The sequence below is a fragment of the Cololabis saira genome, chromosome 20 (assembly GCF_033807715.1).
Source record: "Cololabis saira isolate AMF1-May2022 chromosome 20, fColSai1.1, whole genome shotgun sequence".
Lineage (NCBI taxonomy): Eukaryota > Metazoa > Chordata > Actinopteri > Beloniformes > Belonidae > Cololabis > Cololabis saira.
In genome coordinates this window covers 21,175,247-21,191,729 of record NC_084606.1, presented here as the reverse complement: position 1 = coordinate 21,191,729, position 16,483 = coordinate 21,175,247, and the positions used below count along the sequence as shown (strand labels likewise).

The following is a 16,483-nucleotide window of genomic DNA, read 5'->3' as shown; positions in this document are numbered from 1 at the left end:
TGCAGTCTCACTCACTGCAAAAACTCAAAATCTTACCAGGAATATTTGTCTTATTTCTAGTTAAAATGTCTCATTTTTAGTCAAAAAATCTCATTACACTTAAAACAAGAGTCATTAGCAGAAAAATAACTTGTTATTTGACCATTTTCACCTGTTTCATGTAAATTTTCACTTGAAATAAGTTGAAAAATCTGCCAGTGGGACAAGATTTATCTTCTCATTACAAGCAAAACCATCTTGTTCCATTGGCAGATTTTTCTACTTATTTTAAGTGAAAATCTACTTGAAACAGGTGAAAATGGTTGTTTTTGAGTCTTGTCTTAAATGTAATGAGATTAAAAAAAAAATGAGACTAGAAATGAGACATTTTAACTAGAAATAAGACAAATATTCTTGTTAAGATTTTGAGTTTTTGCAGTGTATAATAACTAGTGAAATCGATCATGTTGTTCTGATTTGCATTTGTAGTTATTCCATAAATGTAAAAAACAAACATTTACATTTAACCCTTGAAGCAAAGGTGTGGCGGCTGCCATACCTTACCATACCCAATTGACGCCCCTGATGTGACCGTATGTTTTTCCCATTCTTTGTTTTAATACTATTGGACTGGGCAGTTGTCATTTCATTGTGTCCTGATACAGTGACAAATAAAGGTGTCTAATCTCTAATCTAATAGCCTTTGTCATGTTCTGGCTTTTTTCATATTATTGTGACTCACTCAAGTTGCTTTACTGGTTTTTAATTTCCTGCTGCTTTGCTAAGCACTTTGTATTAATAAAAGTGCATTATGAATCCAGTTTCATTACAATGTTTTTCTTCCTGTCCACAAGAGGAGCAGTTTCTCGCAGCAGTCGCCTTGTTCCTGCAGGAGGGCGCTGTGTGCCAGTTGAGTCTCGCTGCTGATCAGGAAGGTGCGCGCTTCTGGTCAAGGTTTTAGAGACGGGCAGAGCCAGAACCAAGCACAGACCGAGACCCAGCCGTCCCCGGCTCCTCCTCACCTCCTCACCTTCCTCAGACATGGACTTCTCCATCCGCGCCGCCGGCGTGGAGGACTGCAGGGACATCGCGCGGATGATCCGGGTGAGCAGAACACGTGTGCACGTGAAACCGGGGAGTCAATGACACCCAGCCCACGTCACAAGAGGGGGGGTCTGCTTTTATTAGATCATTTTGATATTATTGGCTGAGCGGTGTTTTATCGGCGCGCCAGATATGCGCCAGATGTGCCAGATGTGCCAGACGCAGGTTCCCTCGCAGGCGCAGCTGAGCACATGTGTTTCCATGTAAACAGACGCCCTTCTGACTGACATGTTTTAAGGTTGTTGTCAACAACTTTTGAGCGTGTTTACGACTGATGTCGCTGTTGTTTCCCACCAGGAACTTGCAGAATATGAGAAAGTGACTGAGCATGTGAGGCTCACTCAAAGAGGTAATGTGGAAGTTACCTGTTCACGTCTCTGCACCTTGACCGTTATAAGACATGGCATGAAGGTTCAAAGTTCCTGGAATTCTGCATAGAAGAACATTTTACCACCTTTTTCATCAAGCTTCAGTCACATCATCCAAACATTTTCACATAAGCTGTCATGACATGTGTAGGATTGACTGAATGATTAGTTTGAACTCTTATAAGGTTGTTTTGCAGAAACATTTCCTTCTCCATGCAGAATATGTAGATGCATAGGGCCCACGTGGCCGTTAGGGGGCCCCCAAGCTACAATCTCTGCCTAAAATGGGCAGAAGGGGAGAAATATAAATGACCTGGAGCTAACTATATAAACACATTAAACTTCTTTAATGTGAAGTGATTGATTTTTAGGCCCCTACTTCAGATATGTGTTGCAATATCAGCAGTTCTTTTTATGAAATGAGATCAGAAGGTCAGTATTGATTTCTCTATTTGCAAGTTTCTAAAGTCATCATTTCAGAGTTTTTGTTTTGTTTTGTTTTTCCACATTTTTGAGATTATAAAGAAAAACATTCAAATATATAAGATCTATTATTTTAAAAGTCATAATTTCTTGGTTTGCTTTTGCATTTGCCATTTTATCAGGTCAGTAATTGTTTTCAGCTCTCCCCACCTTGTCATTGTTTGCCTCAAATGGCCTCAACCCTATAATGCCAGATGTATCATATTTGATATATGAATTTCTGAAACTTTTATAGCATCTTCTTAATCAAAAAAGGAAAACAAAAGTTTCATACAAACGAGAAAATAATACAAAATACAAAAAGGAAAATAGTTATTTAGAAACTTTTCTAGTACAAAATTTGATGTGTTTTTGATTCCAATATAAAATTCACACTTCAAAGAAAAAAACATTTGCAATGTTTTTGTGTGTGTGTTAGACTTTAAAGGGCTAATCAAAAGTCATGCTAGCTCAGCTAGCCTTACAAAATTTATGTCAGCTACTTGAATTTGAACTTTAGGTTCATAATTCAACCGTGTTTTCTTCTAAATCTGTAACATAAATGCACCACCACAGATCATCATAAAGTGTGATCAATCACCATCTGTACCCAGAAAGTGGGGGGCCCTTGCCTCTTTGGCCTGCTTCCCAAAACAGGGTGACCCGTCATAAGTGAAACTGAGATACTCCGTCCTCCCACACAGTCCTCCAGAAAGTATAATCTTTCTCAAAATGTGACCCAGGCGAGGCTCAGTAAATAAACTAATAAAGGATTTGAACTCACCTATCGCACTGTAGTCATACAAATCAGGGGCCCCCAAAAAGCTAAAAACAGCCCTGCTGTATTGTGTGAGAAATAAAAGGTATTAAGATGGATGATACTATGAAATCAAGGTGAAAAATACTTTAAAATATGTGAACTGGTTACTGTTATAGATAACCGCCATAGATAGGACACAACACATTCACATTTTATGGCGTTCACCTCATCCCTATACTTTCTTTTTTCTCAGACTTGGAGCAGGACGGCTTCTCCAAGAACCCGTTCTTTCACGGGATCATCGCTGAGGTGCCAGAGCAGAATAGAACCAAAGAAGGTGAGGGACATCAATTATGAACTGAATTTATGTTGTTTGAGGTATATTTATGGTTTGGGATTCAGATTCAGGCTCGTCCACATTCGTTAGGTTACAGATAATGTGAACAAGTCTGCCTCAGTCCAATGAATTATTATCTAATTATTATCTCACCAGAGCAGCTATTGACCAAGGTAAACCTTGCAAGCTTTTTTATTCATTTTTTTATTCTTTCTACACATATTAATGGATATGTTTCAATTCATACTTGTTCCCTACCAGTTTTCTTTGAAAAAATGTATCTCCATGGCAGCTAAATGCTCCACAGTGTATAATATTATCTCTTTATCTGGTGCGAGAGCGTGCTGCTGATGTGGCTCACACACTCACACACACCTCTTGCATAACAAGGTCAGCCCACCGCTTTTTTTTCCCAGGGAGCCGTAGTGAAGTCATTAACACACGCTCTGCTGCACGGATGAGCCTTTTCCCTCCATGACGATTACCTTTTTCCACACGGTCACCCGTGACCACCGTCTGCTGGTAGTGACGGCATTTGCACGTCTGTTCGATAATGCAGAAGTCGAACTGGGAACATTAGCCAAAGGCACACACACACACACACACACACACACACACACACACACACACACACACACACACACACACACACACACACACACACACACACACACACACACACACACACACAAACACACATGCTAACTCATATCAGAAGAAAAGCTTACGCCTGCAAATATTTGCTTCACTGAATTTGGAAAAACCTTTAAATCCTCAGAAGATGACAAGCTTGAAACCTTGCAGCTAATCACTAGCAGAAATCGACACGCTACAAGAAAATAAGAATCATCTGAGTTAAGGATTGTAAAGTAAATAAAACAAATTTACAGTCAAACAACAAGTGAATGAGAGTAAAACAAAGTCATTTTTGCGAGTCCAATAGCCTCCATCGCAGTTCAATTCGGACATGAACTACATTTAGCTTTTGTTTGATTTTTTGTGATGTTCCAATGAGTAAAAAAGAAAAAAACCAGCATGCTGCATCTATCTGTTTTTAATTTCCTTGTCATGTACTTGTTACAAGACTTTTACTGATCCATCAAAAGTTCCCAAAAGTCCTTTTTATTATACACATGTTTTGATGCAGCTCATCCAGAAAACCTCAGCTCAGCTGCAACCAAACATTTTCCTCTTCACTTTTTAGTCACACATTCGTTTTACTTGCAATAAAACATCAGAATCTGTGCAATTTCTGAACTTCTCGCTTGAAGTAATTAAATGTGGATCAAAGAAGAGAAAAAAGGCACAAACAAGTAAATGAAATGAGTTCATGACAGATATATACTTTTAACTTTCAGGCCATACGAAGATAGGCTACGCACTTTACTTCTTCTCCTACAGCTCGTGGACGGGCAAAGCCGTGTATATGGAGGACTTGTATGTGATGCCGGAGTTCAGAGGTAGAGAGACGTTTGTTTCCAGAGCGGTTGTGTAATTTTGGTTTGTGCAATTGTACATTTCGGAAATTTCAAAGCTCTCATTGCTATCTGTCATCAGGAAAGGGCATCGGTAAAGCACTGATGAGCAAGGTTGCACAGGTGAGTAGATTTGTTTTACTGTGACAAGTTTCTCTCTGCAATTGTTTTGCATTGATTGTAAGCTAAAGATGTTAAATGCTCTCAAATGTGTGTACCTCAAAGGTTGCATGCATTTGTAAAACTGAGCATCCTTTATGTCCCCACTTATCTCCCATTTCTTTTTCATTTGTTTCCTGTAGCTGGGCCTAGCTGCCGGCTGCAACCAGCTCAACTTCACCGTCCTGGACTGGAACAAGTCGTCTCTGGACTTCTACCTCAGTCAGGGCTGCGTGGACGTCACTGCTAAACTGGGCTATCACGTCATGCGTTGCGAGGGAGAGGGGCTGCAGCACCTGGCTCAGCCTTAATCCGGCGCTGGGCTCCTTTCTCAGTGACTTTTGCAAACATTGATGTCGACCTACACGTTGCAGGGACAGGGCATTACTCAGTGGCAATAAAATGAGCAATGACAATTGTTAAGTTGCTTCCAATTTGTAGTTATCGGATGTCCAATAAGACCCTATAGTTACAAGCATTAAGGTATAAAGCCATCAACACATAGTTAAAAAGAAAAGAAAATACATGACTTATTAAGTTGCATAACTACAGATATCTAAAACTAGTTTCAGCCAAAAATTAACCAAAAAAAACAAACTATGTACACCCCAGCTTGCAAAATCTTCAACAGCAATAACTAAAAGTATTTGCACATGGAAAACTGATGTTTTTGGAGAGACCTTTCAGAAATAAACTTATGTGAATTATAGAAGACAAAGATCCTTTCTGAGAGAGCAGAAAACCGCTTGTCCCAATGAGGAATCGTTTTCACTGCACATGTGTGGGCTCTAGCTGTCTTTATACTCCTCTGTGGTGTAGTTTGACGGTCACTTGTTGTGATAGAAATTTAGCAGAAAAAGTGTATATTTTTAAAGTCTTTTGTGATTTTAAGAAGAAAAAAGATGCATGAAAGGTCATGTGTAGAGAAGTAATGGTTGTACTAGGTAGGTTTGTCCCTTTAAATGTTCTGCAGAGTTTAGACCTCACCTGTCCGTTGGTCTTCCAGATCGGTACTAGTGAAAAAGCTGTCAAGCACTATATTGGTATTTGCACTGTTCAATACGTGTCATGTCTTTTCCTTTATTCTTTCTCTTCTTTTAATGATGAAACTGCACTAAAGGGAACAGTTGGACTCAATCAGAAGTGCAAACCACTGACCGTTCTTTGTAACTTTTGCAGTTGGCATCTATATTCATTCTTTCTTTTACAAGATGATTCACTAAAAATGCAACCCCCCCCCCTCTCCCATCTTTAGATCGTCAAATTCATCCATGTGGAGAAGTTAATTTCACATGCCATCATTATTGCTATTACCAAGCACATGCCATCAAAATCAATACAGTCCAGGGGCACATATGGAGATATTTATATCTGCTCGTGTCTGTGCTTTTTCCCATCAGTGAGCGAAACCAACAGCTATAATTTATACAAATCGGAGCTCTGTTTGCAGCGTGGCTTCATTAAACTGTTTCAAAATCGAAGTTCAACTCTGGCTCCTGTCAGATCCAGCTGCAATAAATCTCTGAAGTGCGACTTTGCATACAAAACACTCCAGCAGCGAGAACAATAGTTTATTCAGATTTCAGTGCGCTCAATGTGTCTGAAATTCCCACATAACGTCGCTCTGTGTAAGCTGCTGAGATATCTCTATTGACGTCATATGTCTAATCACTATTTTTGACAGGAAAAGCATCACTTTAGTGTTTTGTGAAAACCTTGTGAATGCATACCTGACCTTTGAGGAAAACTGTGACATTTTAGACTCCGTCCGCAGAGTTTTTAAGGGCTTTGTTGGCTCAAATAAATTTCCCCCGGCTCACAAAGGAGCATGAAGTCCCTCAGTCACAGCTGAAGCATAAAAAAAATCACCAAATATGGCTTCGTGAGGTTTTTCATGTGACTTTAACTAGATGTTTTGATGATTTTGGACAGGAAAGCACAACTGCTGGAGTCTTGTGCCGTTGGCCATTTCCAAAGAAGAGGGAATAAAATAAGAGGGAGAGAGACCAAAAGTAATTTCATATTTAGCTTAGAGCGTGCATGAGAGTCGGATGCTGGTTTCAAAAAATGTATTGTGGGCTCCCTGTGGTCACCCATTCTTATAATCAATCGCTGTTTTACTGTCTTGATGTGATCAAAGTAATAAAATCTGTCATACTGGAACTTGTGTGTGAGCCTGTAGCTGCCCACATCCCAGCTTATTCAGTCTGCATGTTTATTGATTTAAAAGATAAATATTTTAGACTTGATGGCAATTTTGACATGGGTCTGAACAAATTATTGCTTCTAAAGTCAAAACCACTGGCAGCGCCGAGTGACGTGTGACCTGTAGAGGGCGTAGTAGCGTCATTTGTTGTTTGATTCCCACTATAACTGGAGCTCTTCTTCCCAAGATGCCTGATAAAGTGTACCTGTGTGTACATATATACACCAGAGTCCCCTGTGAAACAAAATAATTATGCAATTTACTGATGCAAGTAAGGTGTATTAGTGTTTGTGCATAATAATGTCAGACTATTTAAACATAAAAGGGTGCGGGAGGAGTCTATGAGCAGAAACTGAGTTTTATAGCAATGATTTTACAGTTTCTTTAAAAGCACCAATGCATACAGTAAAGATGATGCACTTGAAAAACAATTAAACATTTAAAATCATCCAGAGTAAAGGGGAGTGCTGATAATGACATTTGCAGCGTTAGGCCCCCATCAGACTTCTGAACACTTTCCTGGAGAGTTACTTCAGTTGCTGCATATTTGCTTGCATGCGCTTCACTTTTAGAAACCGCAATTGTATTTTTTTTTTCTCCCTTTCAAATTTGGGTTTTGGCACAGTGGTTTCATAAGCTTCATTTTCTTCTCCCTGAGTCATGCCTTGACGGAGTCGCTTGTGAAATCAGCCTTGTTATCCTGCTGAAATGTCCAAAGTCCAGTTCATATTCAGCTTTTAGACAAATTACTTCAGACTTCCCTCCAGAAACGTTTGATTTGATATATAATTTAAAGAGTCAAGACAGTTACAATCCGCACTCTAACAAACAAACAAAGTTACCCCAAGCATGACACTACCACCACCATGCTTCTTTATTTAAATATCTATTGTCTCCTGAAAAAAATGCACATTTGATCAGGGCAGGTTTCTTAGAAATGCTTGATTGTATTCTTTTTTATTTCTCTGCATGTTTATCTGCCATCCTGTACTTTTTAACAGCAAAGCCATTTTTCCGGGAACTCTTCACCTGCAGGAACAGTTTTTAGATTCTGTTTGATTCAGAAAGCTACAATTTAGATTTTCAAGAAACAAAATCTATTAATTTTGTAGATTTTTTAAAACTTTAGTGTATTCCTGTTGCACAGTTCTCTGCATTTTCTATTTATATTTTGTTTCATGGTTTTCATACACTGTTGAAGTTCTGTAACCATAACCAAATATATGTGATTGATTGTAAACACATGCATTTAACTAACCGTAATTTGCAGGAGTTGGGATTTTACAAAACTATTGTTTATTGGTACCAAAGCCAACAATTTGTATTGATTGATACCGTAAATGTTGTCCATTTGATGAAGTTGACTTTTGACCTTATTTATTTTTAGCTTTCTTTTTTATTTCATAGACAGGATCATGGCCTGTTGAGCTGGTAATTGTATCCACAGACTGCCTCAACCAGCTGACCTGCAGGGGTGAAAGTGGCTCAGGTCGAGGTCTGGCTGGAGTCACTGCTGAAGCTCCTTCGGGAACCTGCAGGCCGTGTTTCAGATGTCCTTTCAGTAGTGGGATCTAAAATGGGGATGGATTTTCATATCTGATCAAACTGAATGTAAAGTAATGATGGTAAGCATCCTAGGTTAACATGAGCCACGCTGGAGTAAAGTAGGTCATGATGGTTGCGATGAATGAGATAAGGGGAGTGTGTCACAACCAAATGCCAAGGAAGCGAGGAAGATTGTCCTTCAAAACCCTGAATGTGACATAACAGAGGGAGACATCCAGTCCTCCCTAAAGTATACGCTATTTATGCACTCTTGCTGTCAGTTTCCAGCTATTCAGCTGATCTGGAGTTCATTTTTAAAACAGTCTTGAAAAAGCTGCATCGAGTAAGGAATTTCTCTAAATCAATGCCGATGGAGGACGTGGCGTATGATTTTTTGGGAGCAGGGGCCGGATCGGAAACCCACTGCACCCCAGCTAATTGATTCTGAGATAAACATTTCTGCAAGCTGGCCTGCATCTTTGGTTGTGGGTAGATTTGGGGGAAGTGGCTCCCAAAACCATCACATTCAACATGAATTTCATTGTTTCCTCATTTAAGTTGAAATTCCAGATGAAAAGTGAAACCTTGCTTCCAGACTGTTTTCAGATAGTCTGAGCGGTCTGAGAAAGGAATCTATAACATAATCACAACAAGATCACAACAAGTTTGTATTCGGAAATGTTTACTATAAAAAAAAAAAACTAAACTAAAAAAAAACTTAAACCTTCAACCAAAACTTTAATGTGAGTTCAGTTTAATGCAGGAGACCACTGCACTGTTTTTATTTATGTATTATGTACTCTATTAAATCTTTTCCTCTTTGAGCTTCCTTTTGAAAGATTTTAATTTCTCTTTTAAGGCATCTAAAACATTTTCACACGTTAGATATTTTACTTGCATTTGTTTTCTGTAAACTGATTTCTTATTTATTCCTACTTTCTTTTGGAAACTGTATCCAAACGTTCATCTCCTGGACTCGCTTCTTGAATGTGTCTTTACCTACGGACTCTACAGCCACCCTGTGGTCGCAGGCGGTACTGCACACACACACACACACACACACACACACACACACACACACACACACACACACACACACACACACACATGCACCGAGGCTTGCCAGCCTCCAGTGGTTTGACAGGCGGTGGAAGCTCCAGTGCGCCTTCTCTTTGCGCGCACCTTGTTGGTTTTCACGGCGGATGCCAGCTGGTGTCACAACATCGGTTCTCAGACACGGCGCCAGCAAAGTTCACTCCCAGCTGCGTGTGTGCGTGTTTTCCACTGTTGTGTGTGCTCAGTCTAGTCTGCTTAATAGACTGACCCCCCAGCGCGCCGTTTAAAGGGAAGACAAGAGCGCTGAGTCAACGATTCGCAAGAAGGATGCAACAGTTGATGTGCGCAAGTTGCACAGTTTTCTTGTATCTGCTGGCGGTTTGCACATGAGGAGCATGGTGGCTGTGATCTGTGAGAAGACATGATTCAATGTTTTCTTCCTTTAAGTCATCCGTGAGGCAAAATTAAGCAGCGGATCTGCTCTTTTAATAAATAAAGGGACTGGGGAGACCTCGCGGGTTGCGCGCTCAAGGCGTCTTTTTGCACCAAAAAAAAAAAAAAAAAAAATCGACATTTGAAGTGAAATGCGTCGCGGGGGACTCTGCGCTCTGCTGGAATGGAGTTAGAGAGGGAATTATCTCGGATGGTCCTGCGGCGGTGAGTAGCAGTGCAAGTGTGCACCGACATGCATCGGATTCTGCAGAGGAGGCGAGTGCGCAAGCTGCGCGTCGTCTGGGCTTCTCTGGCCGCGCTGGCTCTGTCGCTGGCGGCGTGCAGCGCGCTCTTCACCGCCTGGACCTGGAGACAGACGCAGGACTTGTCTCAGTCCTTCAAGGTCCTGCAGGATCGCCTCGAGCAGGTTCGTATCACGCCGAAACGAGAAAGGAAAAAACTGTCAATCCTGCAAATCGATCTGAATATCACGCGTACTGGACGGACATAGTATTTACTCCCCTGCAACTTTGACTGACATTCAAGTGTTATGCAACTTCTTTTGTGGCTGCGGTTACGGGAATCTTTGCTGGGGGGGGGGGAGCATGCACGGTCAGAGGCTCAGTCTCACCCATTTGCACGTACTATATTCTCTGTGGCACCATTTGTCTGCTCGGCACTCTTAATAATAACTGCTGTCAAGTTGTGCGGAGTCGCTGCTCATTTTTGTGGCCACCCCCCCGGCTCCCCCACCCCCCGCCGCGTTTAATTGCCCTGGTGCCAGTTGCGCTCCAGTTTTATCTCAATTTACTGGAAAGCCTCAAGTATTTGGCTTCTGGGCGCTTTATGAACCCCGCTGACTTGCGGCTGGAGGCGCAAAGACGGGGCCGCGCGTTAAAGTGCGGCAAGTGTAAATCATTTGCAGCCCGCGTCGCCTCTGCTCGTGCACAGGTTGAGTTTGCAGAAAAAAACAGTCTTAAACCCCATGCACGAATTCACAGAAAGAGTGTTTTTTTTTTTTTTTTTTTTTAATGCTTCGCACTTTTCCAGAAAAAAAAGGTTAGAAGCAAACAAGTTCTCATCACGAGGCTGATTGTTTTCCAAAAGGAGCTGATGGAAATTCTTCTGGTTTTGAGTTCAGCATATTTACAAAGACAGGTTGCACTGGATTTAAGATCAGGGAGGCAGGTTGGCTGCTTATCATGTTGACAAATCCCCATACACACACACACACACACATGCACCATTCAGACGCACAGATGAGACACGTGGAGTGTTGATGCTGGAGCCCTTCCCATGGGGCCCCTCTGTTCACTTGACCGTTTGCCAGCTCCTGATGAGAGCCAGCAAGTGAATGTCTGGAGACCGAAGAGCAACCTCCCGTCTCTGTTTTCACAGTAGCATTATTTTTAAACGCAGATCTCTCTAAGAAACTTCTGCTCATACTGGATGAAGACCTCATTTGGTCATTGGGTGGGATGCCCAGCCAGGGATGTGATACTCGACTGAGCGAGAATCACTTTTACTGACACGAGAAGTATGTACAAGACTGAAAACATGCTTTAGGTGTTGCAACCACCATCTGAGGAAGTTGGTAGATCTGAGGCCAGCATGGCAGCCGCCGGGGCAGGATACTGGAAAAGGAGAGCATGCTTATGTGGCTGCCTGGCAGGAAGAGGCCATTTGTGGCTATGCGTGGGTTCCCTGCCAGAGAAAAGTCATAAGAAAGTAACTGGACATTTTTTTAATAGAGTGGTTTTTCCGCTCCTTTTCAACAGGTCAATACGCAGAGGAAGGCCATCGTTCAGCTCATTCTGGAGAAAAGAGAGCTGCTGCTGGAGCGAGTGAAGAGAGACGGTATGGCGACTCCCAGATTTGCAGGGGTACACGAGCGTGATGAAGCGTTGGGCCTTCGCAGCCGTTCACACCACCACAGACACAATACACTAACCCATCACGCTGCTCGGGTTCTTTTTTATTTTTCCGGTAAGAATGTTTGACGAAAAAACCCTGGCCAGTCCTGGCCCGCATGCCACTTTGGTCAGGTCTAGCGGGCCACAGGCACTACCCACTGCTAAAAGTTGACACAGGAAAAAGTAGGCAGCTGGATGACTGTCCCAGAAATTACAGGTCTGACCAGGACAGCGTCGAGGCCCAGAAACCAGCTGGCACGGGAGCCAGGGCCTTGCCGCACGCTTTTCGGGCAGTGAAATAGATTTTTTTTTTTTCCCTTCCCGCCCTGAGCGCACGTCTGACACAGCTATGATTTGTTGTGAAAGCAGTGATATTTGATGACCTATCATTGCAGTATTTATAGCCGTTGCTTGCGTCACCATCATGGGACCGCTTGATTGTTCACAAATTTGTCCGTGAGTGAACCTCCGGGCGGTTTCCCGCTAAACGACGGACGGATTTCTGAGAGCAGCAGCATCACACCTTCCCGAGACCCTGAGAGCACGCTCTCCTCTGCAGTAACAGATGCTGCAGTTCGCTCTACTAAAACACAGGAAAGGGTGTTCAGAAACATTCACGGATATCAACAGAAATAAAAGTCAAAACAGCTTTTTCCAGTTTGTGGAAAGTTGACCGCAGCGGTCCAACATTTCAGCGGGACGCTGCTGTTATGTTCTTTACTTGTGACTGACAGACTAAGTTATAGGAAAATCTGGCCGGCCCGAGGCCTTTATGCGAGCCTGCTGCAAATCTAAAGCGTTCAGGGTCACCCACCTGTGGGCTGTTCCAGGGGAGACTTAATATCCCTGAATGATGGCGGCAGTCCGTCACTTGGCTGCACCGTCCTGAAACATAAAGCATGTATTTGAAAGTTCACGCGAAGACTAGCTACTCGGGTTGTATCAGCACCTGAAATCGCTCCCCTCAGGCTGGACCACGAGGTTAAAATAAACCTTTAGCGGGTAACAAGAGCAGACGTTCCTCAGCGTTGTGTTTTATTTATTGTATTTGTCTGAGAAGGAGGCCGTATAGCTGTTGCTTCACTTTCAGCTCTTAATCGACCGATTTGGGTCGCAGAGGAGCCAAAAGACCTTTTTAGCTCTCCTTTTTCAGTACTTCATTTTTCTTGTTTGGCCTTTTAGCCTTTCAAGCTTTGTCTCCGAGTGTCTGTCGTTAATGCTCCCTTAATCACTTTCCTTATCCATCTTGTTTTGTTTTGTTTTTGTTGTTTTTTTAATCTTCACCCTCTTGGCTCGCAGCTCTCCGCACAGAAACCTCTCCATCTCCCTCCATCTTTGCCTCTGTGTTCTGTAAGTTTTAAAGGACTGTGACCAGCTGGCACTAAGATCAGCCCCCACACTGGAGGAAAAAGAAAAAAAAATGATAGAGGCACACGCTTTTAACTGAAAATAACAGTTTGAGGAAATATTTTGAGACACGTGAAAGGAAATCCTTTGCCCATCTGCTAACCACGTTAAAAGCAACTAGTTTGAAGCTGAATGTCGGCGTATCAACGCGCGTGTTAGAGCGATACAGATGGGAATGATTGTTTTATCAAAAAAGGGGGGAAAAGGTCCGCAGATGTGAATTTCTGTGCATTCAAACCCTTTATTCTGTCTTTTTGAAGGGGGGGCAGTTCGAGGGAAGAATGGAAATGGACGGAAAGCGGCGTCTCATTTTGAGAGTAAGTGGCTTGGCAGATCCCTCGCAGCCGTCTCGTGAAGCATCTGCTGAAGTGTTTTTCGATCATATACCCCTATACGATTGCACCCATAAAATCTTAATTGACTTTTCCCTTTCTGTGTCCTTCATCGTCTCCTACTTTCCGACCAGTAACTCAAGCGTCCTTTCAGCAAGGTAGGAGTCATTAAAGTCAAGGATGGAAGATAATCTTTCAATCATTCCTGTTTTTTCTTTTTCTTTATGTGATGACTAACCAGGCATATATGCATGTTTGTGTTTCATAGTTGGAACACCTGGTGTGATTAAGGGCTGGGAGGAGAGGACATTGAATATGAGTAAAGCAGTGAGGTACAACAAGGAGAAGGGCACCTTCACTGTGGAGAGAGCAGGTGTCTACTTCCTGTTCTGCCAGGTAACTTCAATACACTGTTGAACCAGGAGACATCTTCTTGAAAGCCAGAATTATGGCTTTTTAACGATATATACCATCAACAAAGCGCTTTACATTTACACATTTACACAACGCAACGCTTCGCTCCACAATGGCACACCAATGATCATGCCAACGTGAGGGTGCAGTGTCTCTCTGTGGGATGCTTCGACTTGCTTGCAAGGAACCGAAGCGTCCACCTACTTTACCGGCCGAGCCACAGCCGCTGTTTGTGCTCATCACCCGTCTCTGCAGTGTTCTCTGCTGCATTAACAATGTTTTTGTTGTCTCGGTTCTGCTCTAAAGGTCCAGTATGCACCCTTATCAAATTGCATGGTGTCAAAAGAGAGAAGGAGAGTTTTAAGTCCAAAACAAACACAGCTAGTCAAAAACCGAATCCCTTTTTGGAGTCCTTCAAGCGACTAATCCTCTAGATAACCATCACAGCAGTGTAGATGCTATATCGTAGATATTTACTCTTAGTTGTTTTCTATTGCTTTTTATAGTTTTATATGTTGATTATTTTAAGTTTAAAAGACAATCCGGTCATTTCCTTTTATTAAGGCTATTTTGGCTGTAAAAGTTAGCACTAAATCTGTTAAAATCTTCAATTATGTAGAAGAATAGATGAACGAACCAGGGCTCTCTTTCATGATCTCACTACATATTTTTCCCAAAATAGCAGCTTTTTCCATCAGGTTTGACCTCAAGAAATCATAGAAAGTAGCCACCTTGAGCAGCACTTTTGCTGCTCCAGCAAACTTGGTTTCAACTTTTAGAAAGCAGCTTTTTTTCATTTAAAGAAATCATAATAGACTCTGCGTCCAAATGGCTATGTGACAGTCAGCAGATGGTGTAAATATAGCAGCCGAAGACCAAACAACAGTTTAAAGACTCGACACTAACATTCGGATCTGTCAAGACAATTTTTGAACACTTTTATGACAAATATTGCATAAATCGAGAAGAATGGTCATCCATAATACATTATCGTACCTTAGAATGAGATACATATCTAATAAGTGTGATTATTTGCTAATCTTTTTAAGAAAACCCACTTCTGAAATAAGTAACCTTAACCCTAACTCTGAATGAAAGTCATGGAGTTAAGTTTTAGGAGAGGTGCATCTCAGGTTTTCAGACATATGGATCAGCTTCTATAGAATAGAAATAATGGGGAAATCTTGATGCAGTGTGTCCAGTTCTTCGATCTTTACAAGATGCATGTGATTCTCCGGTCTCCTCAGGTGTTGTTTAACGAGCAGCAGTCCCAGTACGTGAAGCTGGACGTGGTGACCTACGGCCCGAAGCCGCAGAAGCTGCAGTGCGTGGAGGGCTACGGGACGACCCCCTCCGCAGGGCCGCACTCCTTCCACTTCATGAAGCCCTGCCAGGTGTCCGGCCTCCTGCGACTGGACAAAGGCACGGAGCTGCAGGCCCAGACTGGCTCGGCTTTCAGTCTGCACCCCGGAGCCACTCATGTATTCAGCATCTTTAAAGTCAACTGAACTGCAAAGCTCATTTGGTCCCTGCAGGAAACTATTCACACATACGAATAGAAAAGAAATCATCAGAAGTCCATCAGAATGAACTTTCTCGGTATGAATGATGGATACTGTCTGGATTTTTCCTCTGCGACTAAACCATCGTAAAGCATTACTTAATGCTACAGTTCTTTTTTCTTCTTCTCCAGTAATTGCTGCATATGTGCATTTGTAAGAAAAAAAACTGACATTTGTGGAAGCTGTTGTGGATTTTAATTTTTTTTTTGTTGCTCTGGACTGCAGAGCTGTTTTGGAACACAGTTTTGGATTACAACCAAGACCCACACTGTACGAAATTCCTCCACGCGTTTCTGCCAAGAGAACAGATGTTATGGACGCTGTCCTGTAGATTAAAGGCCTTCGCAGAAAGAATAAAGATACCTTGGATGTTCGTGTTAGCCGTGGTGTCCTGCTATAAATTGTGCCCTGACTGACAGTTCAGCTGTTCATTCTGCTTCCACTTCCACAGCTGAAGTGGAGCACATTCGTGAGTGCCTCGTCACTATAAAAGCTTACTCCATTTATTATTGACATTTTAAATAGCGGTGCATATGTGTGTATGAAATCTATCAAATCAAAAACTCTGTGTTTATAGTGATTTTTTTATACACATATATATGTATATATAATCTTGGCAAATGCAATGGGTCTGTGTGCATTAAGTGCAACATATTTTCTTTAAATATTTTGTATATTTGTCACATTTTACAGAATGCGCTACAGGCCAAAGCTGGTGAAGAAAGGGAAGCATTTTGAATAACATATGGACATGAAAGCGTTCGCTTTTCAAAGATTAGCTGAGATGATTGTTTCTAGGGAAAGCAAAGGTGCAAGCATTCAAGGAAAACGTTAATCTTTAGGTTTAGCTTTAGTCATCTTCTCCTCGCTTGTTTTGATGAGTCAAAGAACATCACTACTATCTATTTTTGTAAAGGATCAGATACATGTTTAATAGTCAGAATAAGTTGTATTGGAGAGTCCGTGATACAC

The 16,483-nt window shown here is 41.9% G+C and overlaps 2 protein-coding genes across 2 annotated transcripts; both read left to right on the top strand.

The window, feature by feature from the left end:
- The first annotated feature begins 859 nt into the window (after positions 1 to 859).
- sat2a.1 (spermidine/spermine N1-acetyltransferase family member 2a, tandem duplicate 1) lies at positions 860 to 6,801 on the top strand. The gene is made up of 6 exons (XM_061709495.1): positions 860 to 1,083; positions 1,381 to 1,432; positions 2,927 to 3,010; positions 4,369 to 4,470; positions 4,568 to 4,608; positions 4,788 to 6,801. Exons 1-6 carry the CDS (start codon positions 1,021 to 1,023, stop codon positions 4,953 to 4,955), a joined length of 510 nt encoding a protein of 169 aa, XP_061565479.1. The 5' UTR covers positions 860 to 1,020; the 3' UTR covers positions 4,956 to 6,801.
- Positions 6,802 to 9,509: 2,708 nt separating this feature from the next.
- tnfsf12 (TNF superfamily member 12) lies at positions 9,510 to 15,891 on the top strand. The gene is made up of 6 exons (XM_061710513.1): positions 9,510 to 10,310; positions 11,662 to 11,740; positions 13,464 to 13,520; positions 13,670 to 13,693; positions 13,804 to 13,931; positions 15,197 to 15,891. Exons 1-6 carry the CDS (start codon positions 10,137 to 10,139, stop codon positions 15,455 to 15,457), a joined length of 723 nt encoding a protein of 240 aa, XP_061566497.1. The 5' UTR covers positions 9,510 to 10,136; the 3' UTR covers positions 15,458 to 15,891.
- The last annotated feature ends 592 nt before the right edge of the window (positions 15,892 to 16,483 follow it).

Excerpts from the sequence above, each read along its gene's own strand:
- sat2a.1 (XM_061709495.1), top strand. The coding sequence starts at position 1,021 with ATGGACTTCTCCATCCGCGCCGCCGGCGTGGAGGACTGCAGGGACATC. Across the intron at positions 1,433-2,926 it reads TGTGAGGCTCACTCAAAGAG|ACTTGGAGCAGGACGGCTTC; the intron begins GTAATGTGGAAG and ends CTTTTTTCTCAG. Across the intron at positions 3,011-4,368 it reads GCAGAATAGAACCAAAGAAG|GCCATACGAAGATAGGCTAC; the intron begins GTGAGGGACATC and ends TTTAACTTTCAG.
- tnfsf12 (XM_061710513.1), top strand. The coding sequence starts at position 10,137 with ATGCATCGGATTCTGCAGAGGAGGCGAGTGCGCAAGCTGCGCGTCGTC. Across the intron at positions 11,741-13,463 it reads GGAGCGAGTGAAGAGAGACG|GGGGGGCAGTTCGAGGGAAG; the intron begins GTATGGCGACTC and ends GTCTTTTTGAAG. Across the intron at positions 13,694-13,803 it reads TCAAGCGTCCTTTCAGCAAG|TTGGAACACCTGGTGTGATT; the intron begins GTAGGAGTCATT and ends TGTGTTTCATAG.